Source organism: Tribolium madens, unplaced genomic scaffold, assembly GCF_015345945.1.
Source record: "Tribolium madens isolate multiple individuals breed KSU strain unplaced genomic scaffold, Tmad_KSU_1.1 Scaffold_91;HRSCAF=231;Tcas5.2_LG7, whole genome shotgun sequence".
In the NCBI taxonomy this organism is placed as follows: domain Eukaryota; kingdom Metazoa; phylum Arthropoda; class Insecta; order Coleoptera; family Tenebrionidae; genus Tribolium; species Tribolium madens.
The window spans coordinates 3087555-3109964 of NW_025401063.1; the positions used below are offsets into that span (position 1 = coordinate 3087555).

Consider the following 22410-nt stretch of genomic DNA (forward strand, 5'->3'; position numbering starts at 1 on the left):
AAGAAACATACGGTGTTTCATTTAAAAAAACACAAGTTTGTATCGTAACTTATTTTTGGGACATGTTTTATGGTTGAAAATAATTTTAGGCACTAGATTAGTCCTATACATTTTTTTTTTTAATTATACCATTTAAAGGTCACTAATGGACTTTTTCAACTCACTGGGACACCCTGTATACAAATTAGCGGATTGGCAGTAATTCACTCATTTAATATGGTTTTGAAAAGTTTAATTGTCATTATCTTATTGGTATTTTTTTTTATTTTGGGATATTTTGCCCGAGTTTAGCAACCTGTTTGTCCTTTACCCTCCTCCAGTAGCATTAAAAATCAATTCCGTTCCGAAAATTGTAAATTTCGTTTGAAATTCAGCGAACCGTCATCTTAACCACCCCCAATCGATAGAGTTAATACCGAACGAGGGGCGTTCCACAGAGCCAACTCTTGGAGCCCTTGCTGTTTTATCAAGATCGTGTCCCAAATCGCCCGACAATAAACACTCGTTTCGGCCGTTATCTTTGTAATTTATGGACGAGAAAACGGACTTTATTAGATTTTATATAAGGCGAACGAGTTTCACGAGACTTGAGAGAGTTTTACCAGTGTGAAACCGTTACGAATTGCTTGTTTTAATTGGTCTTGAATGAGTGAAATTTTCTCGTGTAAAGTTGAAAAGAAAAATATCCGGAAAATGAATTTAAAAAACCTCAAACAAACTCAAACTGACAGTTACTGATGGATCAGCATTGTCAGCACTCTTTTTTACACGGTGTTCAGTCGCTATCTTGATCTGAAAGTATTTGTCTTGGAATATATTACGAATCCTGGCTTAGATTCAATGCGACCTCAAATTTATTTTTCGAATTGTCCGAATTGTGAATAAACAAGTAGATCGCAGTTGGTCGTGGGCTAAGAGCGAATCAAATATTTATAGAATAGAAAAATACATCAAATTCCTGTCGCTATGTTTAAAAATTAAAAAAAAAAACTCTAAAATTAAAAAAAAATAAGAGATGATTCTTACAACGCTTTGTTGAAATTGTGAATTATGCTAAACAATGGTCAATTCTTAGTTCTTCGACTGTACATCTTGTATTATTAACTTTTAGTGAAAATTATAAGTTTCAAATTTAAATTTGAATTTTTACGGTTTTACTTTTATTTAGGGAGTTTCAAGAAATTATTTTTACTAAAATAATTTAAAGAAACCACGAAAATAGCCCAGATTTTCTATGTTTTATATGATGATAAAAATAGTAATAAAGCAAACCTTAGATACAAAACCAAAACAATTCAAGTGGACGCAAAAGTGACAAAATAAACATTTCACATGATCGCAAATCCGGCTGTTTTGGTGTTACATAAGTTACATAAAACCATGATTTTATTTCTTTTATTTCATAAAAAGAGTAAAAATGTTCTTAGAGGCTAAAATATGAATAAAACAACCACACCAAAGCATTTTAAGTGGACCCGAATCTGGCTGTTTTAGTGACAAAAGTAAAAAATACGTAATTATGTATTAATATAGAGCTTGATGATTCTGAGATATACAGGGTGCGCCAGAACTCGCGCCCCAGAGAAAAATGCCATATAAAGTGAGATACAAGGAACATGGAAAAAATGTTAAAAAAAATTATCTCTAAAAATTTCGAAGTTATGAGGGTTTAAAGTTTGCACTTTGATACTATTTATTTCTGTTGGAAAAATAATTTTTTAAGTTTTTTTGCTATAGGCTATTAAAAGAGGAAACAAGGAAGCTGTATCCTAAATTGTAACTCTGTTCAATGTTATTTGTGGCTTTTGTTGGCAAAATTTTTGTCCCTTTACTAAATAATTGTAAAAAACATATACAAGATCATCAGTATCATTAAATACATATAAAAAATGTCAAATGGCAAAAAATTTTGACAGTTAGAATTTTTTAAACATGTTTTTCATGTTCCTAGTATCTTACCATACTTGACAATTTTCTCTGGGGCGCGAGTTCTGGCGCACCCTGTATACATGGTAAAAGGAGACAATGTCCTTTTTTTTGTCTTTTGAGTGTTTGAGAAAAAAATTAAGCGAACTCTTAATGATTTTTCATATTTCACAAGAATTTTTTTAGCTGCAAATTTTTTTTCGATTAAGGTTTTTTAGAAATATGAATATGTAGTTTATGTATTGTTTAACAAAATATTGGTTTTTTATAATTTTACAAAATTCTTATGTTTTTATTAGTTTTTAGTTTTTTTTAACTAAACTTAGTTTTTTTAGTTAGAGACTGCCAAAATTATTATTTTTACTAAAAGATTTTGGTTTTAATTCAAAGAAAATAGCACAAAACCTACAATTTTCTTTGATAATAAAACAAACCTTAGAAACAAAACCAAAACATATCAAGTGGACGCAAAACCGGTCATCTCGCTGGCAAAATGAAATAAAACTTTTTTTATTTAATAATACATAACAATAATGCTCATAATTAACATACGCGTATTAAATATAACACCAAAAAATTTCACGTGTTCTCAAATCCGGCCGTTTCAGTGTCAAAGTTACATAAAATCACGATTATCTTTCTTTTATTTAATAATAAGAGTAGAAATATTGATAATGGACTAAACTATGAAACAACCAAAACATTTTAAGTGGTTCCGAATCCGGCTGTTTCAGTGGCAAAAATAAAAAAATACACAAATAATTATTTAGAGCTTGATTATTCCAAGAAGAGAGAAATGTTTTTTTAGTATCTAACTCTTGTGATTTCCAGACTGGAACGTTTGAAAAAATATTTAGGTAAGTGAAAACTTGATGATTTTTCAGATTTCGGGGCTGCAAAAATTTTTCCGATTAAAGTTTTTTAGAAATAGAAATAGTTAATTATTTAACAAAAGACCACATTTTATAATTTTTTGAAAATTCTTATGTTTTTGTTAAAGACATCAAATTTTTTGCTTAACTTTGATGTGACTTTGCTATTGAGCCAAATTTTGACTCGAGAATATAAACTTTGTAACTTAGTCTGAACCGATTTGAGCTCGTGCTCAATTATCTTGTCATTAGAGACAGGAATCCATGACCAGCGTTAGTAACAAGACACAACTTTATCAAATATCACAGACCCTTGTTATTAGGGTGAATATAATTGTCGTTATTTACGACCTCAATCTGACAAATCTGACACTGATCGAGGTTTCTAGTTAGTTTTTTGCTTTATTTATAATCCCATTATTCAAAATTGAATTTTGTCTACTACTATTATTTATTTATTACTTGAAATCATAAAAAATAAATTCGAATCCCATTTTTACACACGTGATGCTTTTAAACTGTCAATACTGTCACATATCACATTTTCCACCGAAGACAGTTTCCTTTCGATACACCAAAAAAAAGACACCATTAATTCGATTTATCTTGTTGACACAACTACAATAATACTTAATTAAAATAAACGTAAACGACCTTGAGGAACAACATCGTTCATATTTCACGACTTGATAATCTTCCTTACGTCATATTAGACAAGTTCATCGCAAAAAAAGTTCGATAATCGCATGAACTAGGTCAGGGATACGATTAACCCTTTTTTCGGTCGGTGTAAATCCGAACGCGTTTCGCATTTGCGTTTTAACATTTTAGTTGCACGGTTTTTGACAGGTGTCAATCACCGATTTTTGATCGAAGTGAAACAGACCTGGAAATGTTTTAAAATTAATAAAACATTTTTTTTCTGAAATCGTTTGTAAAATAAGTAATATGCCGTAAAGATGTACTTTTCTGACTCATATGTCATTTTTGATCGGTCAAAAACATACTTAGGAAATGTTTTAAAAGATTAATAAAACATTTTTTTTTTTAATTCATCTGTAATGTGAATGAAATAGTTCATAAAACAGTACTTTTCTGACTCATATGTCATTTTTGATCGGTGTGGAAAGACTTAGTAAATGTTTTAAAATTAATAAAACATTTTTTTCTGAAATCGTTTGTAAAATAAGTAATAGGCCGTAAAGATGTACTTTTCTGACTTATATGTCATTTTTGATCCGCCAGAAACATACTTTTTTATTCATCCGTAATGTGAATGAAATAGTTCATAAAAGTACTTTTCTGACTCATATGTCATTTTTGATCGGTGTGGAAACAGACTTAGTAAATGTTTTAAAATTAATAAAACATTTTTTTCTGAAATCGTCCGTAAAATAAATGAAAAAGGCTGTAAAGCTGTACTTTTCTGACTCATATGTCATTTTTGAACGGTGTAAAACAGACTTAGTAAATGTTTTAAGATTAATAAAACATTTTTTTTCTGAAATCATCTGTACTGTGAATGAAATATGTAGTCCGTAAAACAGTACTTTTCTGACTCTTATGTCATTTTTGATCGGTCAGAAACAGTCTTAGGAAATGTTTTAAAAGATTAATAAAACATTTTTTTTTTGAATTCATCCGTAATGTGAATGAAATAGTTCATAAAACAGTACTTTTCTGACTCATATGTCATTTTTGATCGAAGTGAAACAGGCCTGGAAAGGTTTTAAAATTAATAAAACATTTTTTTCTGAAATCGTTTGTAAAATAAGTAATAGGCCGTAAAGATGTACTTTTGTACTTTTCTGACTCATATGTCATTTTTCAACGGTGTAAAACAGACTTAGTAAATGTTTTAAGGTTAATAAAACATTTTTTTTCTGAAATCATCCGTACTGTGAATGAAATATGTAGTCCGTAAAACAGTACTTTTCTGACTCATATGTCATTACTCGTATGTTATTTTTGATTGATGTAAAACAGCCCTGGGAAGTTTTAAAATTAATAAAAGATTTTTTTCTGAATTCGTCCGTAAAATAAATGAAATATGCCGTAAAGCTGTATTTTTCTGACTCATATATCATTTTTGACCGGTGTGAAACATACTTGGGAAGAAATGTTTTAAGATTAATAAAATTTCTTTTTCTGAAATCATCCGTACTGTGAATGAAATATGTAGTCCGTAAAACAGTACTTTTCTTACTCATATGTACTCGTATGTTATTTTTGGTTGATGTAAAACAGCCCTGGGAAATATTTTAAAATTAATAAAAGATTTTTTTTTGAATTCTTTCGTAAAATTAATGAAATAGGCCGTAAAGCTGTACTTTTCTGACTCATATGTAATTTTTGATCGGTGTGAAACATACTTGGGAAGAAATGTTTTAAGATTAATAAAACTTTTTTTTCTGAAATCATTCCTAAATCGAATAATACTTTTTTGACCCATACGAGTGTCATTACGATGTAAAACTGACATTGCCTTATTATACCAGTACCAAATTTTGGATTCTTCTTATTTTATTCTGGAAAAAAATATATCTACAAAACGTCAAAAAAGTGACCTTTTTTATGAAGTAAGTGTCACAAGTAAAAGTTTTACCTTTCAGGTTATTTTTGCGCCTAAGAGTTTTTACTTTTACTATGACATTTAGCAATGTGTTCTTTTTTTGTCCCTTGTAAATTGTAAATCATCAGTATTCGACATTTTGCACTACTAACTGCATTTGTTAAATTAATAAACACTTTTGTTTGTAAGTGTTGTTATGATTTCATTACTTGCAAAGCGTCCTGAATATTTTGTTCATTTACTTGCTCTTTACTTTCGACATGAATATAGTAATAATGGATAGTAATAGTGAGTTTTATGGCGTTCAGCTTCGTCACATAAACTATCGCTTTTATTCCTAATAACATAATATACTATTTTTGACTACAACTTCTAGCATTTTCAGTGAATTTTTGATAATTAAATTTTTAAAAACTTTCTTTTACGTTTTGGTATTAAGAATTCGTATTTTTTCTTTTTTCATGTTTTATAACTTATACAATAGCAAAATAGTTGGTTTGGGATAAAATTCTTTTGTTTTAACTTTTTTAATATCCTAACAAATTTTTACTTTGCAATGTTTGATTTAAAAACCTGGGGGCGACCAAATAAGAATTTATCGTCTAGCTGTAAAACTTGTTGAGTAGAATGAAAAATGGTTCGGTGTGGCATGGATTAGTTGCCACAATAACCAAAAGCCATTCTAACAGAGTTCTTTTTCATGGCCTCTAGGGGTTTTAGTTTTATAGCTTTGCGCTACATTCTTAATGAAACATTTCCATTTGTAGCTATTTGAAAAATATCATCATTTCAATGATTATTAGAAATTAAAAAAAAAGTGTGTAGAGTCTCTGCACGTCAAATTACGTAGATTTTATTGGGAAAAATGGGGAATGGGGTAAATAAATGCGAATTTGAAACTGAAAGCACCACTTTATTGATTATATCATTTAACTGTACAAAATTTTAAAGCCGCTTGACTTGGCATTAAATCCAGTTTATTAAAATTTGAAAAACTGAATTTTTGGCGCACTTCTCGTCGAATCCCTCCGGCAAATGTCACATCGATGACAAGCGTAAATAGTGACAGTTTTCTGTGTTGTTCACATTTCACCTCTTGTGGCCTCTTGTCTGAAAAATTTCCCGTGTCTTCATCCTCAAGTTTCGCTCTTGAATGATCCATCCACGTCCTGTAACCCACCCCCAGCCACAACCCCGAAAAACTCCAAATTGGTAACACTGCCACGTTTAGTTCGGTCAAATTAGTCATAAAAATAGTGGTCAAATAACGAAAATTCCGACAGAGCTAAATTTTGGTGGAGACCTTGGGTACACCATTAGAAATAAAGTGTCAAAAGTCCCCATCGATGCCATGTGTGCTAAAAAAGTTATTCGTGGTCAAAGGTCAAAATTTGAGTTTTTTTAGATTTTTTTCGAAAACGGTAAGTTTTATCAAAAAAGTAGCCCAGACTAAAATTATAGATCTTAAGATTATCTACAAAAATGGTCTGTATACTTTTTTTCTAAGAATCACCATTACTGAGATATCGCGATTTTAAAAGTTGAAGGAGCAACGTTCTACATCATATGCACATACATAGTGCGCCAGAACTCGCGCCCCAAAGACAAATGCCATGTTGGGTACCAGGAACAAAGAAAAAATTTAAAAAAATTCTATCTATAAAAATTTCAAAGTTATGAGAGTTTAAATTTTGCACTTTGACTCTTATTTATTTCTGTTGCAAAAATAATTTTCCAATTTTTTTTGCTATAGGCTATTATAAGACGAAACAAGAAAGCTCTATCCTAAATTGTAACTCTGTTCAATGTTATTTGTCGCTTTGGTACGTTTACTAAAAAATTGTATAAAAAAACATATACAATGTCAAATGTCAAAAAATAAATGTCAAATTTTTTGACACAGAATTTTTTAAACATTTTTTCAGTACTCTGGGGACTACCCAATTACTCCCTTTCAAGAAAATGCGCGATTTTTTGAACAACCCTGTATGTATTATTAAATAAATTCCTTTTAAATCTAATGGGATCGAGATATTTATTTATATTTAAGTTTAATGAAGTAGAAGAAAAATTTCAAGTAAGATAAGATAAGAGGAACATGGAAAAATGTTTAAAAAATTCTATCTGTCAAAAAATTAAAATTTTGACATTTATTTTTTGACATTTGACATTTTGTATGTCTATTTAATGATACTGATGATTTTGTATATGTTTTTTTTACAATTATTTAGTAAAGGTACAAAACTTTTGCCAATAAAAGCCACAAATAAGATTAAAGAGTTACAGTTTAGGATACAGCTTCCTTGTTTCCTCTTCTAGAAGTGCAAAATTTAAACTTTCATAACTTCGAAATTTTTATAGATAGATTTTTTTTTTATTTTTTCCATATTCCTGGTATCTTACCCTACATAGCATTTTTCTTTGGGGCGCGAGTTCTGGCGCACTCTGTATGTGCATATCATGTAGAACGTGACTCCTTCAGCTTTTAGAATCGCGATATCTCAGGAATGGTGATTCTTAGAAAAAAAAGTATAAAGACCATTTTTGTAGATAATTTTAAGATCTATAATTTTTGTCTGGGCTACTTTTTTGATAAAACTTACCGTTTTCGAAAAAAAAATCTATAAAACGTCAAATTTTGACCTTTGACTCCAAATAACTTTTTTAGCACACTTTTTTTGACACTATTCCTAATGGTGTACCCAAGATCTCCACCAAAATTTGGCTCTGTCGGAATTTTCGTTATTTGAAATGTCTATTTTGACCGGACTAGTTTCCCGCCTTCGAATTTTCACAATTTGGTTGTTTTTTTTCTTTCAAACAGATCCACACGTCGTTGCGTTATCGCCGTTTGAGATATGAGTCGAAGCCAAGGCCGCATCCAAGTCCCAGATGATCTTCGCGAGGTCCTTCTCGAATTCACCATAAGCTACCTGCTGGAGCAGCCCGGAGACGTCGTCAACTACGCAGCGGATTATTTCAGCCGTTTGAGGGAAACTCGGACCACTCAGATCGTCTTCGACCAAGCAGGAACCACAGCATCGTCGCCAGATGAGTCCACGTTGTCGAGAGAAGAAGGTCAGTTTTTGCAGTTTTGTGAATTTTGACGGTTTTTTTTTTTTGGGAAAAAAGTTTCTCCATCTTGCTTTTCTTTCAGGTTCGGCAGTGAGTTCGTGCGAATTTGTAGCGTAATTAAGAATGGATTAGCAATGAATTAGGATTATGGTGCAAAAGTGTTGGCTTATGTTTGGCTCTTAATTAAGAATAAAACAGATAACTTTTTCCCTATCTTGGTTTTTGTTTTATTTTTACTAATAAAGATTTCTTACTGTTACTTTGAACTTTTTTTCGCGTRTTGCTACATTTTCGCACGAATCACGTGTAAAAGTAAGGTGGCGAAATAAKTATTATCAATTTTTCAACCTTTATTCCTTTATTCGTCTCATTCTTGTGTTTTTAAGAAACACCCTGTATTTTTTTTGATGAAAACACACTTTTAATAGTGAAAAACTAACAATAGTAAAAAATAATTTTTTTACCACAAATTTGCAGAAGTTTMCCAAAAACTAAATAACTTACAAATTTTAAATTGAGAACTCAAATTTTCGATTCTGGATTAATGTAATTACAGATTAAATATTTTTTGAAAAATATAAACTTCTAAGTAAATGCAAATTAAAAAAATATATACATACATACCAGGTGAATAAGTATGGAACTAAACGTTTTTTGTTTAAACTATTTATTTTTTGGAAAAACTAATTGATGAATGATAAAGTACAAAAAAGTGTTTAAAATTTTTCAAAATTTTCTTTTCTTTTTGTGTTCTAGAGAATATTTAATTAAAAAAAAAAATAAAAAAATACATAAATTGCAGTTTTGACAAAAAAATTGTTATTTATTATACAAGACGATAAAGAAATTGTTCACCCTGTATAAAAGGTATTATTGTATTTTTTTATTTTTTCAAATGYCAACGTACAGATTTTTTTCCAGATTGTGGTTTATTTTACTAAATGCAGTAAAACCATTTTTTATTTTACGATTTCGGTTTCGGTTTATCAATGAATTAGGATWAAGCAACATATTGCACACTCTTAATTAAGAATAAAACATAACTTTTTTCCTGTTTTTTTTTTTTTCAATTTTCACTAATAAAAATTTCTTAGTATTAATTTGAACTGCAGTAACAAAAGTGCAAAATTGAAACCCCCATAATTTCGAAATTCTCATATATGACATATTTTTAACATTTTTTCCACGTTCCTGGTATCTTATCTTACTTGACTTTTTTCTTTTGACGCAAATTTTGAACCACTCTYTTATTAATTTTAAGAACTTTTATTTTTCTCATTTAAAGGATTTAATGCATGAAAAGTTTTTAAACCATATATTAAGCAAATAAACGAACTGAATCCGTTTTAAACATCATGTGAAAATTGAAACTTTGTTAAAATAGAGAAGTTGTTTAATTTTTTTGGCAATAAAACTGTACTTTTTTCAATTAACTTGTTAACCTCTTTAATGAAGAAATTAGTGGTAATTAGAAAAAGAATTGTTTGTTTTGTGTTGTAAATGAACAGTTGAGACGAAAATTTTATGATTACTGTGTATTGTATTCTATTTGCAGTTAATTAGTTAATTACTCACACATTGTTTTTTATTCATTCTCTTATTWTGTTTATACAGAGTGATTCAAGTTTTTTTTCTCAAATCTGAGGGACACTTGTAATTTTTACGTGATTATACTGTGTGTTCCAGGTAATTGGTAAAGTGTATTATCGACCTTMAAATATTTCATCACCTGAAATTATTTTCAAGTATTCGGAGCAGTTTTAAAGTCTTTCCAAATAAAAAAAGATTGTTTTTAAGAGACATCTTATATTTTTTAATTTTTTGATATTGCAGTTCTTCTAATATTTTTTTTTATTAGTAAAAAAACCAAGTGATAATAAAAATATTTGTTTACTACAAGTTTGAAGAAAAAGTCGCTTTACCTTGTTTTTTCAAAAATATTTTCCCTTATAACGGTTTCTAATTTTTTTTTTGAAAAAAATTCAAAAAGTAAAAAGTGCTATGTTGGCGAATTTTCTACTTTTCTAATTTTAAATAATGTGAATAAGTAAGAGGAAAATAGAAATATAAATGTCGCGCCATCTGCCGGTTTAGAAACAAACTAAAACCTGTTTCTCTTTAACCTTAAAAGTTAAATAACTTAAAAATTTTGCATAAATATAATTAGAGATTAAAAATAAATGGTCTTTCAGAAGAAGTAAATAGTTTTAAGTAAAAAATTTTATAAAAAATTCCATTATTCCAGGACTTTTTCTTTAATGCAAACTACATCTTTTTTCCAGATTGTCATTTGTCTTACTTATTTTAAGGTTTTGGTTGCGGCGTTGCCAAGTTATTGACATTTTTGTAAAATTTAGAAAATAGACATAACAATAGAAAAATAAAACTTTGCTTATGAGTAAAGTAGACTTTATTGTGTCGTTTGATGTAATTTCTATTACAGGGTGTTAAACGGTTTTATTTTTTTATATTTGTTTCTTATTTTGAAATATGCCTAAAGTGTGGTTTGTGAAACTTGTTGTTTAATATTTTTTTACTAAATTGTAAGAAAAGAGACGTAATTTCTCCTAATTATCGCAAACTTGTGGAGAAAACGAATGAATTTTTTTATTGGGGAAACTGAAAATTTTAATATTTGTATTTATTTATAAAATAAACAGTTTTGTGCTATTTTTAACTGGTAAATATCACAAGGTGTAAAAGGTGCTAATCGTGTTAAATTACCGCAGTCTTGAGTTACTGTTTGAGTCTAAAAATTCACGTAATATCGATAAAACGGATTAATTTTTTTTTCAAACTGGGGATTCTATGCCACGATTACGTGGATATAATAACCAACTCATTTATAAACCAAATTATCGGTCACGCGACCCAAAATTTGCCCCCGAAAATGCCATTAAAGAAGAAAATAAGCATTTTCCAGTGGAAATTATCCACAAATCTAATATAAAAAGAAAGTTATGTAACCACGGTGATGATGGAACATCGTCTCTCAGTTACTTGAAATGTCATGATTTCCTCTCGCGTCATCGTATTTGACGTTCGTTGTTGGAATATAAAAAAAAGTGCGAAAACTTTACGAATTTCGTGTGCAATTTCGGATGCAATCGGAAAATGCGTTTATTAGGACAAAGAATCGAAGGCGGTGACGCAGAAACACTTTTAGCCAATATGATGACATCGGCCGATTTTATCGAGGAACCAGATGAAGGTACCAAAATTTTACTCTATTTTTTACTAATGCGTGGGGTGTGACACATATTTTCGTTTTGTTCTATTCGCTGTGATAGAATGTAAACAGCTGCGGAATTAATTAAGTCTCTTCGGAAAACATGCAGCGAATAAAATAAAACGGGAGGGAAATTGGGGCCAGGAGGAGAGGGAGTGAGATGCAACAAAGTGCAAACTGAAATAACACCTACGAAGGTGTTATTTGATCCCCATTTCAATAAAAATAATCTGAGTACGAGAAAACAGTTATTTATAACTTCAGTGCGTTTTATAATTAATAAAGTTGTAAATATTTGAAGGGAGAAATTTGCAACTAATCAAAAAACTTTAAAATCGTCATTTTAAGATATGAAAAATTGGGTTCTGGATGGCCTTTGTAAAAAAAAGTTGATTGAAAGAGTTTTTTTGTATAATAATGCTTGCCTTTTTTTCCCTCCTCCGATTTGCTTTTCTCCTTTGGGATTAATGACAGAGATGTGATCGTATAAGGGGGAAGTTCTGATGTTCGTCTTTTTTAACCCCCAAGGAAATGGGAAAAACTAATTTTTTTTATAGATGTTGTGATTAGTGGTGTCTGAAGTTGTAATATATGTCACTTGTTATTGTCTACGTCACAGAAACAATTATCTATGTGAATGATGAGTCACGATACAGTGTTAAATTAAATTTGTTTTTAAAATTCTTACAATAAGTATCTTGAAAATAAAAAAAAATTGACATTAATCAAGAAGATAAAATTCGAGCTGAATCGATGCAATATTACTAAACTTTTTCTGTTCCTATTAAATAATTGTGTTGTTTGGTATTGTTTCATAAATCTTATTTATTAAAAAAGTCAAAATTTGACTACTTGTAAAATTGTGACATTTGAATTTGACAGTCAGTGTTGCCAAATTAAGATTTCGTAGCCTACTTGACAATAATTACACTCATTTACAGTTATCTCTACATTATTTTTTGTTACCAGCTTAATTACAAAGAAAAAGATATTTAAATGTCTTTTAACTTCTGACAATTAAAAAAAAAAATTATTAATGAAAAGTCGCAGATTTATCGGTTTGTTAAAAGCAAGAAAGTAAGATCATGAATAAGAAAAAAAAACAGATTTTTATTTCGATAATTCAATATAATAAGTAGCAAAAATTTTACAATAAGTATAGAGAAAATTCGCCAAATTATTCAAAAAGGTAAAATTTGAGCTGAGTCGTATCCATCCAATCTTATGAGTTATATATTACACTTTTTCTATTCCTACTAAATAATTGTGTTATTTGGTGTTGTTTTATTATTTTTTTATTATTAAAAAAAGTCCAAATTGAGTATGTACAACTTATAAATTTGTGACGTTTGAATTTGACAGACAATGTTGCCAAATTAAGATTTCATGGCCTACTTGGCAATAATCACAATCGTTTACAGTCATTTGTTGCCAACTTAATTTCAAAATTAAATCCCAAAGAAATCACTTTTCAGATGAGTTTTTTAGTTTCTGAAATTTTTGAATTTTTTCGGTAATGAAAAATTGTAGAATTATCACTGTATGAAAATATTGAAGTTGTTAAACTCATAAAAAAAAATAATAAGATCATGAATACCAAAAAGCCAGATCATAATTTTTGGTTTGGGTAATTCATAAAATTCAATATAAAATGTAGAAAAAATTTTAAGTATTTAAAAAATATGAGTAGASAAAGTCCGTCATTATTCAAAAAGATAAAATTTGAGCTGACTTTTATCTATAATAAAATAACTATTAAGAGTTACATACTAAACATTTTTTATTCCTACTAAATTTATTTATTTATTAAAAAAAGTCAAAATTGACTACATTCTTATAAAATTGTGACGTTTAAATTTGACAGTCAGTGTTGCCAAATTAAGACTTTAGGTCCTACTTAACAACCACAGTTTTTTACATTCACTTCAATCTATTATTCATTGTTGCCAACTTAATTTCAAAGTCACAGGTCACTTTGATAAGAAATTTCATTGAATGCTTGGTAGAAATGAACATGAAAATTTATTACTCTTAAAAAATCAAAATCCATTGATGTTTTGATTATTTTAATTAACCCACACTATTGTCTAATTTTAATATTTCCATCTTCGATTAATAAACGAGTTGTTTATACACAAAGTGTGTCATAACTTGCGCCCCAGAGAAAAATTTCAAGTAAGATAAGATACCAGGACCATGGAAAAAAATGTTTAAAAAACTCGGTCAAAAAATTTTGACATTTATTTTTTGACATTTGAATTTTTTTATGTGCATTTAATGATACTGATGAGTACAAAAATTTTGTCAATAAAAACTACAAACGACATTAAACAGAGTTACAATTTAGGAGAGAGCTTCCTTGTTTCCTCTTCTAATAGCCTGTAGCAAAAAAAACTTGGAAAATTATTTTTCCAACAGAAATAATTGAGTCAAAGTGCAAAATTTAAACTCTCATAACTTCGAAATTTTTGTAGATACCTTACATGGTATTTTTCTCTGGAGAGTGAGTTCTGACGCACCCTGTATTTACATACAAGTGTAATGATCTTTTAATTTTTGATTATAAAACTTTGTTTTGATGTTTGTAAATAATCGATTGACGGAAATTTCAGGATGTGTTCATTTATTTTTCACGCTTATTTACTAAACAAACAAATATTTAACTTGTTATATTTACGTTATTAAAACAGTAGATGTCGTAATGACACATTAAATATTTAAGCAAATCAAATCTTTTATGTTTGTCTCAAACAAAATTACAATAATTGTTTTTGAAGAGTAAATTGATACTCTTATGTCAAATCGGTTTCAACATTACAAACGTGTTTCTATTTATGAAAAAATACAAGGAAATACGTGTACCTTCATCATAATAAAAAAAATATTTACTCATGTCACTGGTGGGCCGTTATTAAATTTTCAGGTTAAATAAACCACCTGTACGTTTTCGATACACGTTCAAGGTTAACGAGTATATACAGTACGTCAATTTTGAACTTAACCCGAAAAAAAATCCATCTTTTAACACACTTTTCTAATAATGATAGTCACTAATTGAGTTGGATTTGTCATTTCATAATAGTTGACTTTCTAAACCGGATCGTTTAGCAAATAGGGACATGAAACGTGTAAACTAGTGTTAAAGGAGTTTGACTGATGTATACATTCGCTAGTACAAATATTTATAATTAAACACTCTTTCAAGGCGAGATAAATCTCTAAAATGGTCTAGTTTCTATTTTAAAATGTGTGTGCACAAATGGTAAATGTGTCTTTTTCTCAATGAATGGCCTCGATTTTATGAACGAATGGGAATGTAATCGATTTTTTCCATTTTTATCGACTTGAATGATAAATCGGGACATTTACACCCACAAATTAAGATGTGGGTCGGTTGGAAAATTGATTGGCGTAATAAGAAAGTAGACAACGTTTAGAATTATCGTTTTTTCTGTGAAATAAAGTGGGTCTCTAAATTTTTAATTCAATTCATATTTATTTAAGTAATAGAATAATTATTGCAGTGAAACTAATAGTTTTCCGGTTTCCCACACTCTAATTTGCAAATGTCTTAATTTCAATTAAATTTTTGTTTACAGTGGGCTGTGACTTTGATGTTAAGTTGGCAACATTGACTATGAAGTTAATTGACATTTCATTAATAATTCAGTGTTGCCAATCGATTTTTTGTCATAATTAAACCCACATACAGTGTCTCAGCGAGTTGAGAAAGTTCATTCAATGGTAAAATAAAAAAACATGTATAGGTAATTACAAATTACATTATTTTATTGTAAAAATAAAGAATAATGGGTTCAGTTTAACACAAATGTGATTTTTAAGTGATATTTCTTTCATCTTTTTGGCTACTGAAACAATAGTAATTATTTTTTGTAATATTTAACGTTAAATATGTTTTCTAGTTATTCTATTCTAGTTCTAGTTATTGATTATAAACACCTAAAAGTAAATAATTTTAGAAAGACAATTTAATAATCTTTTAAATGCAAAAACAATAAATACGGTGTTATATTTATTTTTTTTAAGTTATTAAACTTTTAACAGACGCCTTCATTTTTTTATCTTTGCAAATGCAACACACTAAAAAAAATTTACAACCTTATAGCTTGTACCTTCTTCTTTGCGGTAGTAAAAAAATATTTCTAGATGTCTTTTTCTATAATAAATTTTTAAAAAGTGCTTGCTTTCGTCAAAAAAACCGTCTTATTTTTAAAACTAAGCAAAATCGACCAATAAAAGTTTAGCTTAAAAACATAGTCATAAAAATCTACATCCAAAAACGCTAAGAAACATATGGTGTTTCATTTAAAAAAACACAAGTTTGTATTGTAACTTTCTTTTTGAGACACGCTATACAGTTGAAAATAATTTTAGGCGATAGACTAAATTAGTATCTATCAATGTCCTATACAGGGTGATGAAAAAAAAGCGCCCACGATTGAAACAGGCGCGTCCTTTTTTATTGAAACATTGTAGCCATCATTGCAAAAATAGTCTAAATAAGTTTCTTTTTAAAATTTAAACAGTTTGTCTAACAGCACAAAGCGGCAATATTGCACAATTTTTTTTTACTAAAAAACTATTTCACTCAGGTATTTTTCGTATCTAGGAAACCTTTTTGACTTTAATCGTTCAAATTTCACAGAACAAACAACATTGAAAATTGATTTTTTTGTTGCTACCGTTTCCAATAATTGAATATTACTTGYACATTTTCTGTATCCTAGGATATTTGCAATGTTGCAACATTGATAAATTTTCTTTGGAGCCAAGAAATGGTATCCAAAATTCTTCAATAAAATTTATTTCAATAGACTTTTTACACATTTTTTTTAAGAACACCGTCAACTGTATCAAAATCTAGACTTTAACAATGAAATTATTTTAAAACTGTTAATTATATAGATTTCTCTTTTCTTAAAAGGAAAGTCTATATCTTACTGATAAGAGTACAAATCCAATTTTGGTCTTCGAATTCGTCTTTAATAAAAGATCACTTATAACGTGTGGGTTAACACGGGCGCCTTTTTTTCATCATACTGTATATTTTTTTTTAATTTTACCACATAAAGGTCACTAATGGGCTTTTTCAACTCGCTGGGACAGCCCTGTATCTATCTTATGTCTTTATACAAAGTGATTATAAATGATTTTCATCTAGCCAACTGTGAATTTTCCATGTAAAATAAAAAATGCCGCTTTACGAAAATAGGGGTGTCTACTCGTTTTAACTCAAAATTAAAAAATCGTCGTTTACTAAGCGTCCACTTCGAAAATAGACTTCAATTATGAACTTGTTTTCTTCCAAAGTATACATTATTATCAATTATTATAGGAAATTAGTTGAAATAATAAAAGTTTGATTAACAACAATTTATTATCAAGTTATAAGTAACACTAATGACAGAACTAGAGCTTTCAAGAAAGTAGAGCGGCATAAATAAAGTTACATGCAAAGCTGGCTAGATGAAAATCATTTATAACCACTCTGTATTTTTCAAGATTGCCAATTTAATCGTAATTGCCAACAAAATCACCACTTGTTTTTGAATGTATTTTTGTGATTGTTGCAGAGCCGCCTGTGGGCCGATTTTCGGGTCGTCGCAAGTCCGTCTTTGCCGAAGCTTACGATCCGGAAGAGGACGAAGACGATGGCGGAAAAGTTGTCTTTCCGAAATCGGACGAACAACGTCAAAGATTGGCGGAAGCAGTTCGCAATATTTTATTATTCCGCGCCCTCGACAAAGAACAAATGCAGGAAGTGTTGGATGCGATGTTCGAGAGGGTCGTGAAAGAGGGCGAACTCGTTATCAAACAAGGAGATGATGGTGATAACTTTTATGTTATACAAAAGTAAGGCTTTTTTTTACATATTTCAAGAGTATAAATTACGAAAAGTTACAAAGTTTAACAAGCAAGGGTATTTGTTACGTCAATTGGGCGGTTAAAAAAAACGCATAGTAATGTAATTTATTGCGTGTGGGGGCAAAGAGTGATCAACAAGATTTAAATGTGTAAAAATAAATCGAAAATTTTTGATAGTAAAATACGTCTAACTAGGATTTGAAAGATAAAACACAACTGGTGGCTTATCAACAGCTGTCAAATTCTATATTTTATATCTACTGTCACATTTATTTATTAAATATTTGATCAATGTTTCTGAGCTAAAAATTACTCAAAAAAAATTATTCGTTGCACAAGCAGTTCAGGGAAAATACTTGAATGTTTGATTTAGATTTAGATATCGTGTTTAAAGTCCAAGAATTACTTTAAAAAAATAACTCAACTACGCTCATTGTTCGATTACATTGAAAACAAATTCGCCTCAATTCGAATTGAGTTGGAATAATTGGCCAATTTTATTTTTATTGATTGAGATTGAGCTTCGTCTGCAGTTTTTTTTTCTTCTTTCAAGAAAATTTCGTTAAAAACACGGCTGTCATTACTCGATGAAACGTTTCTGAGAGATAAACCGCGTTTCCAAAGCGGTATTTTCTTGATTGATTGTTTGTACGGCCACTTGCCTAAGAAATTAAATTTAGACTTGTAATACAACATGCGGAAATTAWTTTTTTTGATCGAAAATTAATATTCTTAAGTGGCAAATCGACATGAAAAATTTGTGATTTTTGTCGTCAAGCAATCTTAATTTGGCAACATTGATTCAGTGTTGCCAACACTGCCAATTTCAGAATCACAGGCCACCTTGATCAGAAATTTAAACAAGGCAGTTGAATTATTTTCTGTATTGTGTCATATTATGATAACTGTTTACTCATTGTTCACCTTTAAATGCCCCTATTTGAGTTAACTTTAATTTTATACCAATTTAACGACCATGAAAATGTTCCATTGTATTCCACGTTCATAATTTATAATCGCTAACGGCAATTCTGTCTCCGACACGCAAGTTTCCGATGTCACTAGGGTCTTTTATGTGGTGAAACATGGTCAGGMTGGTGTCACTGTATACATACGTGTAATTATGTCATACCACGTGTAGGGTTACGTGAGCTCCGGTTAAGTAAACAAACTGCCTGTTTGTATTCGTTTTGTTCAAACAAAAATTCTATTTCGTTGAAGAAAAAATAATTGAGCTTTTTTATTAAACCGTGTAACTAAAAGTCTATTGGCAACATTGAATTATTGGTCAGGGGCCATCCCGTTGTTTATAAAAATGTGACGTTTATTTTTGAAAGTCATGGTTGCCAAATTAAGATTTCAAATTTATTGCCCACTATATTTTTTCAGTGGCATTTGTATCGTTGAAGAAAAAGTAATTGAGCTTTTATATTAAAGTTTATTGGCAACACTGGAAACAGTCATGGTTGCCAAATTAAAATTTCAAATTTGTTGCAAATGTATCGACAAAAATCAGTCTTTGATAGAAAAACTAGTAGTAATAATTCAATGTTGCCAACTTAGTTTCAAAGTCACAGCCCACTATTTTTTCGTACCTTTTGTTCAAACAAAGATTCTATTTCGTTGAAGAAAAAATAACTGACCTTTTATATTAAATGGAATAACTAAAAATCTATTGGTAACACTGAATTATTAGACAGTTGCTTATAAAAATGTGCTATAGTTGCCAAATTTAGTTTCAAATTTGTTGCCAACAGTCATTGATAAAAGAATTAGGTACTAATAATTCAATGTTGCCAAATTAATTTTTTTTTTGTTTAGTAGCATTTGAATACGTTTTGTTCAAACAAAAATTTTCTTTCGTTGAATAAAAAATAATTGAGCTTTTATATTAAACCGAATAACTAAAAATTTATTGGCAACACTGAATTATTGGTTGCCTATAAAACTGTAAGGTTTATATTTCACAGTCATGGTTGCCAAGTTAAAAGTTCACATTTGTTACCAACGTGTCGACAAAAATCATAGTCATTGATAGAAGAATTAGTAAAATGTAATTCAATGTTGCCAACTTAGTTTTAAAATCACAGCCCACTATTTTTTTTTTCAGTGACATATGTTTACGTTTCATTGAAACAAAAATTCTGTTTCATTGAATAAAAAATAATAGAGCTTTTATATTACACCCTCGATTAAACCAAATAATTAAAAGTCTATTGGCAACACTGAATTATTGATCAGTGGCCGTTTCTTAAGAATGAATAATAGTTGCCTATAAACTGTGACGTTTATATTTGACAGCCACGGTTGCCAAATTAATTTCAAAATTACACCCCACTGTTTTTTTGTTGAGTGGCATTTATACACTTTTTATTTTAAATATTTTTTTTCATTTTCATTTCATGCAAACAAAAATTTTGTTTCGTTGAATAAAAAATAATTGAGCTTTCATATTAAACCGAATAACTAAAAATCTATTGGTAACACTGAGTTATTGGTTAAAAATGAATAAAAATTGCCTATAAAACTGTAAGGTTTATATTTCACAGTCATCGTTGCCAAGTTAAAATTTCACATTTGTTGCCAACGTGTTAACAAAAATCATAGTCATTGATAGAACAATTAGTAATATGTAATTCAAAGTTGCCAACTTAGTTTCAAAATTACAGCTCACTATTATTTTTTTTCAGTGACATATACTCGTTTTCAAAGTAATGTCATCGAAGTAGTCGCTGAAAGGGATCATTTTAAGGTGGCACCCATGCAAAAATTCAACGAATCCTAACCTCAATCTTCCCTAAAAATTATTTTTTTAAATAAATGTAAACCCCAGATAGCAAAAAATAATTAAAATTAACAACATAATTAACATAGGGTAGCAAACAACATTGATGTGATTAAATTTGTTCTGAATGACATTAATGACACTTTTTGTGTAAATCAGCCTTTAAATTATAGATGCAATTAGACTTCTACAACCTACTTGATGTACATTAATATGACAAAGAGTATATGTTTACGTTTCGTTTAATAAACAATTATTGAGATTTTACATTAAACCGAGTAACTACAAGTTTATTGGCAACACTGAATTTTTGGTTAGGCGCCGCCCCCATTTTGTATTTGACAGTCATGGTTGCCAAATCAAGATTTCAATCAAAATACTCGTATCAATCATTGTTGCCAACTTAGTTTCAAAGTCACAGCCTACAATTTTTTTTTGTTTCAGTGGCATATTCCATGCCCTCGTGGGCGAGCCTGGCGGCGAACAGAAGCACATCCATACGTACGAGAACAGCGGCAGTTTCGGCGAATTGGCCCTTTTGTACAATATGCCTCGTGCGGCGACGATCAAAGCCCAAWCGGACGGCTCCCTATGGGCGATGGATCGCCAGACATTCCGACGCATTTTGCTCAAGTCGGCGTTCAAAAAACGAAAGATGTACGAGACGCTTATCGAAAGCGTACCAATGTTAAAGACATTACAGCCATATGAACGAATGAATCTTGCCGACGCCCTTGTGCCCAAAACGTATCAATCGGGCGATAGAATAATCAAACAGGGCGATGCCGCCGATGGAATGTATTTTGTTGAAGACGGCACCGTCATCATCAGCGTCTTGGACGATAGCGGAAAAGAGGTCGAAATTAATCGTTTAGGAAAAGGGGGATATTTTGGCGAATTGGCGTTGGTTACACATCGGCCGAGGGCGGCGTCGGCCTACGCCGAAGGCGACGTCAAACTGGCATGTGAGTACTTGATATTTCCTAGCAATGGGAATAAACAGATGAAAGTGTCACAGATAATAACCATCATGATGATAATAATTGCTTGAAAAATTATTATACAGGGTGTTTGCGGATTGCGAGCAAATATTTTAACCACTAAGGGTGGTTTGCACCGTCTCTCTCGGTTTAAAATCTCCGTTTAACTAATCGTCGTTTAACCAATCTCAGATTAAATATCATATTTCCTTTGCACCGAACTTTAGTAACGGTCGTTTAGTTAATCGTCGATGTCATTTGACAACACTGTAAATTTATTCTATTTGACAATTGTGGTGGCAATTAAAATAATGTAATTATAACTGAAAATGCGAAGTGAAAAGGATTTACACGAATTACATGAAGTTAAACTATAATGGAGCAAGAACCCCTAAAGAAGTGAGTGTGATCTTCGAATTTTGTCGCGGAAGAAAAATATCGTACTCATCGCAACATCATACAAAAGCATTTAAGAATGCAAAAAAAACGGATTATCTTTCAGAAGGCAGATGTATGAAGGCGCATTAAAAAAAAAGAGTTAGTTCAATGCTATTAATCCGGCACAGCACCAAATTCTACAGGAACTGAAATTCCAAATTCTCAGTCTCGGACACTCTATGATTGGAGCTCAAAAAGAAGGCCTAAGCCCAATTTAACCTCATTTCTTGATGGGAATTTACCAAAAAAYTACAACGAATTGTCGGGTTTAAAAAGAAAGAAGAAAAGAAAAAAGAAGTGATARATCGCAAATAAATTTTGTAGCTAGAAATAGAAATAAAATAGAAGCGGTTACAAACAATTTAATTTTGTATTTCCACATTAATGTTAACTATAATCTTAAAAACAACAAAACAAATTGTCTTCTTGTTGCATTGCCTGCAGCCAGATTAACATATGTATATTAGGAAAATAGTCTTGCAAAATGTTATCAAATTGAATTTTTGTACTTGTGATGTGACAGACGATTCGTGAAACGTCAAAAGTTAAACGGAGATTTGTATTTTAAACCGTGATTTTTCACCGATTAAATATGACAGCTGCTAAACCAAGATTTTCGTGAAATGCAGTACGGTGCAAACACAAAT

The 22410-nt window shown here is 30.1% G+C and overlaps 1 protein-coding gene across 3 annotated transcripts in view; it reads left to right on the plus strand.

Annotated features, from left to right (window-relative positions):
* The window catches only part of LOC123010638 (cAMP-dependent protein kinase type II regulatory subunit), a 34716-nt gene that overhangs the window by 5260 nt on the left and 7046 nt on the right, over nucleotides 1–22410 (plus strand). The window contains exons 1-4 of one of the 3 annotated variants that reach the window (XM_044407686.1): nucleotides 6360–6582; nucleotides 8195–8448; nucleotides 17269–17548; nucleotides 20790–21310. In XM_044407686.1, coding sequence (XP_044263621.1) covers nucleotides 8229–8448; nucleotides 17269–17548; nucleotides 20790–21310 — 1021 coding nt within the window. In that variant the 5' untranslated portion in view covers nucleotides 6360–6582; nucleotides 8195–8228. Of the gene's footprint in view, nucleotides 1–6359; nucleotides 6583–8194; nucleotides 8449–11453; nucleotides 11657–17268; nucleotides 17549–20789; nucleotides 21311–22410 lie in introns of those variants that run through there. The other 2 variants (XM_044407684.1, XM_044407687.1) reach the window with 2 other exon arrangements.